Here is a 7,500-nt window from a genome sequence, read left to right on the forward strand (position 1 = left end):
AAATGAATACAGAATTACAGAAGGGAACACTTTGATGTATGATATTGGGACACATACTTGACACATTATGAATTTATATTGCTTTCGATAGGATACTTGGTGAGCTGTTATGAAAAACTGTACCTCTATTACTTATGTAGAACATCCATAGCTTTTTTATTGCAGAAGGTAGAGTTGGTTTATCATACATTTTTGGATACCATGGATTTGGTAGATTCTTTAGGGAAGATGTAGGAGAGCAGTAGCTGGGCTCTGAGTCACCAGTTGTTTTCTCTGTTGTATCTTTTGATACAGATTGTAGACTAAAACGTTTTTTCACGCTCATCATGTGTATATTTAACACAAAATCTTACACAGGACTGGAAGTACTTTTACATGGTATGTAGAAACATTAGATGGACCTCTTACATTCTTGTGATGAGATTTTTGCCCCCTTTTTTGAAATAGTTGAACTGAATTATGCATAACTGTACTAAATATCCAAAGCAATGTAAACTTTTCCTGGCATAATAGATTGATACAACTTTGAGGTCACCTTCAGATAATCTGCACCCTCACTGTAGAATAACGAGTCGAAGGTTGTGTGCCACAACAAGTAAAGTTGGGTCTCAGGTCAGCTAAGCCGTGAAGGTGAGCGTCGTGCGTGTGCTAATGCACATGGTCACAAAGTGTACGCCCGACGTCAGAGTTACCCCCAGCGTCGTGCCTCCACCATGGGCCCCCACGGCGGTTCCCCCCAACAGCGGCCCTCCCTCCAACCTCTGAGGGTGATCCCCGAGAACCCAGGGGCATCTCATGGGGCAGTCCAAGGGTCACCTGCCAGAGGGGTCCGATCTACACCCTCCCTGCAGCAGAACTCTCGCGGTACACGTGCCCTCCCCGCCCGCATGCGTCTGCTGCTGCTGCTGCTGATGCTGCATTGTGCCATGCTCTCCCAAATGTATTTTGACACCAGAAGGCTATTTTTGGTCTTCTTAGATTTTCATATTTTCGATAATTTGCGGATTTTCGATCTCCTTAACGTTTTCACTATTAGTCCCTCGTCGTATGGTCTTACGTATTTCCTTTTGACTTATAGATTTTCCATAAGATTTAGAATATCCCATTGTTTTTCGGTATGCTAGAGTAAAAACTGAATGCATTAACAAAATGATTTATTAGACATGTATAGTCACCAATAGGTAGTCTGTATTACAGAAAAATTCTAGCAAAAGAGTTCAGAGAGGAAAAAGGAGAAGTAGGTATAGCAGCAAGTTTTAGTAACTCTGAAACACCTGTATCGTTGCTGTAGCACCATATTTAGATCCACATATATATACATAAATATATAGTATAAAAGTGACCTATAAGTAGCACCCCTGTGTAAATAATATCAGTGCTTGAAGTGACAGTTAAGCTAAATTAGTAAGATCTATTAGATTATAAGAGGGCACGTTAGTACTGAATAGTTTCCTTCTCACCTCAAGATAGATTGAATTATACTACATTTCATGTCTTGTAATTAACACTACTTCAACTGTAGTTTATGGACATTAGATTACAGCATAGACAATAACATTACTTTGTATCTCATAGACCTAGACATGGCTGGGTTAGAACATAGAAAACTGGAAGATGAATAGAGTTGTATACATTATAAGAAATGAACAAAAAGGAAATAACTGCTGAACTGAAAGTGTCTGTGAAGTTTGTGAAGTTTATGAATTGAACTTTGCCTCATATTTTGGGGCAATTTGTCTTCACTTGCACATTCTTTATGTCATGTATAAATGCCATAAACTTCTTATAGGATTCATTTTTGAAATTTTGATTTTCAATTCATTATGTCATTTTTTATTGTTAGATATGACAATAGTGTTTCAACTAATTTTAGCCATCTCATCTTTATCTATTTTAACTAACTAATTTTAACTTTTTGAGCACTTTGCACTAGTCAGTAAATTATCCAGATTTTTTCTTTTCATCTTTTTAATGGATGATAGTCCTAAGTAGTGAAGCCACTACCAATATAAGAGTGAGTTGTAGACAGTGCAAACTGTTTCTCCACCAGAAACATACGCAGCCTTTGCCCTGGCCGCCAATGCCTCCACCAGCAGTAGCCCGGCCAGGGATAGACACCATTCCCTGCGCTCTACCAAATCCGCATCCTCATCCCGAAGACCTTCCTACAGCTCCCTCCATCCTCATCGTCCAGGTGGGTGGACAGCGACACTATCTTTTTTTTTTCTTTATCTATCAGTTGAAATTTGTTGGGTTTTGCCTTTTTTTCCTTCTTCTTTCCATTTTTATTTGAATGCCATGGTATCTCTGAGACCTTTTATAATAATAAGGTTAAAGTTTCAGGATTTTTTTCTGGCTATTGCATTGTCATGTCATGTTGATACAGATACAGTATTCCAGAGATTATCAATGAAGAGAAGCATGTCTAAAATTCACTGACATATTTTTCCATTGATTATATTCTATGAAGGACTATTCAGGGTTATTTGATTTGGTTACTGCAATTTGCATGGTTTTATATCTTTTATCTTTAAGTGCTACATTTCTGAGGTAATTGATCTATTTGTGTTAATCATCAAAAGGTATTTCTAGATTATTCACAAATTGTTATTGGAATTACTATTTTTGCAGTGTTAACTATGATGACCATTAGTATTCATAGAACTCATATTTAAAAAAGAAAAAAAATGGACGATAATACTACTCCTTTAGCTATTTAGAATATATGTTAATATTCCCTGTTATCAGCAGCTGTAAATATATCTTTGCATAATGGTAGATTTCATATGTACCATACTGAATAGATGTTGATAGAGACCCCTAATATTGGTAGACTTCATATGTACTGAATAGATGTTCATTTACATGTAGTTGATAATAGATCTTTGTTGCTGTTGAAACAAAGAGGTCAGTGTGCAATAACCATTTTCTTCGTAATTTCTTTCCTATATAATTTACACTTTATCTTTGTTATCTTACTTTAAAATGGTATACCCTTACTCATTTCTCTCATTTGTACAGCTTGTTTATTTGTTTTGAATGGCATTGCTGCATTGTTTCTTATCATCTGTATAATGTGCAGTGATATGTATTTAATTATTTTGTGATTCTTGTTTATATATTTTATATGGTTATGTTCGGTTACCCAATTTCTATATTTTCTCTTTTTGTTCTTATATTTTATTTGAAGTTAAGACCCTCACAGTTTTGGTCTTAATGTGACCAGGCTTTTTTCTTTCTTTCTCTCTCTCTCTCTCTCTCTCTCTCTCTCTCTCTCTCTCTCTCTCTCTGTCTTTCTCTTTCTCTCATTCTCATTCTCTCTCTCTGTTTCTCTGTCTCTCTCTCTATCTTGTTTGTCCCTCTTTGTCTCTTAACCCATTGCGTACGGCCTTACCCATCTTTCTACTTTTGTCACAGAGGACCTTGAAAGGCTCCAAGGTGACAGCCTTGGCCGACTTCTTGCTGGGGTCGTCAGCGGGGGTATCAGTCAAGGGCTTAGTGGTAAAAGTTGCTATATGTTAGCGGTTCAATTTATCCTCCCACGCCCCCACCCACCACGGAGTTCAACAAGGGGAAGCTGTGCACTGAGGCCATGCTCAGAAGCCACAGGGATGATGAAAGGATATACGCAACCCCCGTCTCGCGTTGATGGCACTCGCAAGACCATGCAACTGCCTGCAAGACAGGGGCTGCTTGACCCTAGCCTAGCTCAAAAGAGAGACCAGCCGATTGACCTAACCAAGTCGAGATCAGGCCACCCGTCTTGCTAGAATAGAGGACCAAAGAGGCATGTTGCTAGCCACAGGGCGTACTCATACACGGCATCGCTCAACCTCCAGGACTCCCGTCTCCCAGCGCACAGGGGCGCCACGCACGGCAAACGCGTAGGCAGGTGTGAGCCGCCTAGGGGGGAGGACCAGGGGGGGGGGGGTGCGACCCCACTACTAGATCAGCACCTAGGAACACTTAGTCATCCATCCCCAGAGAACCCGCCGCTGGAAGGCCACCTCAGCGGGAGGAAGAGACTGGCCAGATCCAGAGCGGGCTCATCCGAGGAAGGAGTTCAAGCCCCCGCGCCACGACAAGGCGGTTCCTTTGCGGGGGACGGGTGTCATGACATACATATCGGCACCGATTAGGCCTAAAAGACGGGAGTTAATGCGTACTTGACGCGACATCGGGATCTACTCACAGTTGAAGCGCGCACACAGTCATGAAGTATTATGGCTGTAACAGCGTTAGCTCCAGAGCTACAGGGTTCCAAAGTCAGCCTAAACTCGCATGTTATGATGGATTTATGGAAAAATATTGTTTGGGTAAGTCTACGTTACCCAGAGGGCAGAGAAACACTTAACCTGTCCCTCTAATTTTTAGCCGCTGTTCAGTTCAGAAAGATTTGCGAAGACGTCGCTTCGCCCGGGCTATATGCACAAGGCGGCCGGCCTCTGTCAGCTATCATAACTGAATGCTTACCTTGGCGGTCAGTTGCCAGGAGGCAGTTCAGTTCAGAGAGATTCGCGAAGACGTCGCTTCGCCCGGCCTCTGCCAGCTATAGGTCCTGACTGATCTGATCATCATAACTGAATGTTTACCGCGGCGGTCGGATTGTCTGTAGGCGCTCCAGTTGCCAGGGGGCATGAGACAGACATAGCCCAGCGGCTGTCGTCTCTGGGCCCTGCCTGAGGAAGCGAGTGTGCTCGCACTCCATCAGGTAGTGCTCTAATTTGGCGTCCGGCGCGCCACAATGATCACAGCGTCGCTCATCATGCCCAATGGAGGGTACGATTTGCCACACACAAGGACAGCCGCTAGTGTCGTAGACCGCCCGCCCTGACGACCAGTTAGGTCGTTAGGTAGGCGCCCCGTCCGTTTTTTTTAATTCTCTCTCTCTTTCTCTTTCTCTCTATCTCTATCTCTTTCACTTTCTCTTTTTCTTTCTCTATCTCTTTCTATTTTTCTTTCTCTATCTCTATCTCATTCTTTTTTTCTTTTTCTCTCTCTATCTCCATCTCTATCTCTATCTCTTTCTCTTTCTCTTTCTCTTTCTCTTTCTCTTTCTCTTTCTCTATCTCTATCTCTATCTCTATCTCTATCTCTATCTCTATCTCTATCTCTTTCTCTTTCTCTTTCTCTTTCTCTCTCTCTCTCTCTCTCTCTCTCTCTCTCTCTCTCTCTCTCTCTCTCTCTCTCTCTCTCTCTCTCTCTCTCTCTCTCTCTCTCTTTCTCTTCTCTTCTTTCTCTCTCTCTTCTTCTTTCTCTTCTTCTTCTTCTTTCTCTCTTTCTCTCTCTCTCTTTCTCTCCCTCTCTCTCTCTCCCTTCTCCCTTCTTTCCTTCTCCTTTTCCTCTCTCTCTCTCCCTCTCTCTCTCTCTCTCCCCCTCTCTCCTTTCCTCTTTCTTTCTCTCCCTCTCTCTGTCTCTCTCTCTCTCTCTCTCTCTCTCTTTCTCTCTCTCTCTCTCACTCTCTCTCTCTCTCTCTCTCTCTCTCTCCTTCTCTCTCTCTCTCTCTCTCTCTCTCTCTCTCTCTCTCTCTCTCTCTCTCTCTCTCTCTCTCTTTCTCTCTCTCTCTCTCTCTTCTCCCTCTCTCTCTTTTTTTTTTTCTCTCTTTCTTTCTTTTTCTTTTCTTTCTTTTTCTCTCTTTCTCTCTCTCTCTCTCCCTTCTCTCTCTCTCTCTCTCTCTCTCTCTCTCTCTCTCTCTCTCTCTCTCTCTCTCTCTCTCTCTCTCTCTCTCTCTCTCTCTCTCTCTCTCTCTCTTTCTCTCTCTTTCTCCACCTCTATCTTATTTTACATATGCAGAATATATTTTGAAGTTATAAGCTCTACTTTCCATATTCATTTTTCTTTTTCTTTTCTTTTTTTTTCCTTTTTCCTTTTTTGTTTTTTTTTTTTCTTTTTTGTTTTTCTTTTTTTTTGCCTGACCTCACAATGTTCTTCCACAGGCACCAGGAGGTCTTCACAAGCATCGCTCCGTCTGGTCGCAGGAGAGGGCCGTGGAGAACCGATTGGATACTACGTGTGCATTAGGGATCCTGCCTCCGTACATTCTAGAGGTCTGCACTAGATACCCCATTGACCTGTCACCTGTTCCTTTCACTTAAAGCCAGTGGATGTCCACTCCATTACCAATATCACTGGAAATCCGACCAGACCAAAATGTTAAGGCAATTTGGTCTGCATTATTTTTTTCCTCCTTTTTGTTTGTAATTATTTTTACTTTTGATATGGGCATTGGCCATCTTACAGAAATGATATACTGATTAGGTTTTATATTTGAAGCTATTAAAAAAAGTTTGCAGTGATTGGTTGCTAAATGGATTGGATTGTCTATTGCAGACCTCTAGCTAATTCAGGTTAAAACCAACTTCCTCTGTCTCCTTACAACCTTCAGTATCCCCTAGTTGATCCCAGAACCCCTTTGCACTTTGTAATTAAGTAGATGGTGTAAAAACCATATTGCTTGATGTTTTGGTTGTTATTTTGCTCTAGTCATTGTCACATGGAAATAATTCAAATATATTGCAACAAAGAATAAAGTAGTTTAGATTTTTAAAAAATTTTAGTTTCTATTTTTTTCGTTCTGAACTTCTACAAGGCTTTTAAGGGCAATCATCAAATGTATTATATGAACAGCTTTTAGAGATCATATATTGACTATAAAATTTTTAGAGTTTTTATGAAATGTATTTCCTTTTCCTTTACTAGTCAATCTGCTTTTTATTTTACCTGAACATATGAAGTAAGATTTATGTAGATTAGAATACCTTTGTCATATATGTCTGCTAATGATAGTAGACCTCATAGAAATAGATGATAATTGATAGCCATGTTTCAAGTCTAGTCATTTTAGGTTTACCCTTCACCTGCTAGCGATCAAATTAATGCATTGATTTCCCACAGATTCAGGACATCTGGCACATCTTCAGGTTGGCCTCAGCTGCAGATTTTTTTTCTGCTCTCTTTTTCTTATTGTGCAACCCCACTCGATATATTCTAATCTGGACATGACCCTTCATTTAACAGGAGGCTCCAGGCGCCCATCTCAGGCTTCTACAGCATCAAGTTCTGGGGACCTTCGTGAGGGCCGTGTCCATCATTATCTTTATATGAGACCCAATTATTCCCTAACCTCAGAGGCCACCACCACCACGGGCACTTCAGACTCATCTCCACGAACTCCCAAAAGTACAGAACAACTGCTGGCTGTGTACCACTCTGTGCCAGAGGTAGGTTACTTAGTTCCCTAATAACAATGCCCTCTCATTTTTTTCATCAGTTTTTTTCTTTTTCTTTTTCTTTTTCTTTTTTCAATTGATAAATCCTCTTGCTGAATTGTTGCTGAAGCAAACTAGTCTTTGGAATTGGGATGGCTATATTCTCCAGAAATGTTACCTTTTCCATGCTGTTTATGGCCAGGAGTATCATCATTAAATTATGCAGCTTTGACAAAATTTGAACTTGAAAGCTAAGTTAATGCTTTAAACTTTTTTTGATAATATGCATTAA

The 7,500-nt window shown here is 40.9% G+C and overlaps 1 protein-coding gene across 19 annotated transcripts in view; it reads left to right on the plus strand.

Annotated features, from left to right (window-relative positions):
* Positions 1-7,500, plus strand: part of LOC122260480 (uncharacterized) — a 97,211-nt gene that overhangs the window by 59,813 nt on the left and 29,898 nt on the right. For 7 of the 19 annotated variants that reach the window (XR_006223824.2, XM_043027771.2, XM_043027772.2 and 4 more), the window contains exons 5-8: positions 613-864; positions 2,051-2,194; positions 5,937-6,047; positions 7,018-7,220. Coding sequence is in view for 17 of the 19 variants with exons in the window: in XM_043027771.2 (XP_042883705.1) it covers positions 613-864; positions 2,051-2,194; positions 5,937-6,047; positions 7,018-7,220 (710 nt within the window). In the remaining 2 variants the exon portion in view is untranslated. The remainder of the gene's footprint in view (positions 1-612; positions 865-2,050; positions 2,195-5,936; positions 6,048-7,017; positions 7,221-7,500) is intronic. The other 12 variants (XM_043027782.2, XM_086544482.1, XM_086544484.1 and 9 more) reach the window with 4 other exon arrangements.

The sequence above is a fragment of the Penaeus japonicus genome, unplaced genomic scaffold, assembly GCF_977035675.1.
Source record: "Penaeus japonicus unplaced genomic scaffold, GWHDUDI00000001_assembly GWHDUDI00000015, whole genome shotgun sequence".
NCBI lineage: Eukaryota > Metazoa > Arthropoda > Malacostraca > Decapoda > Penaeidae > Penaeus > Penaeus japonicus.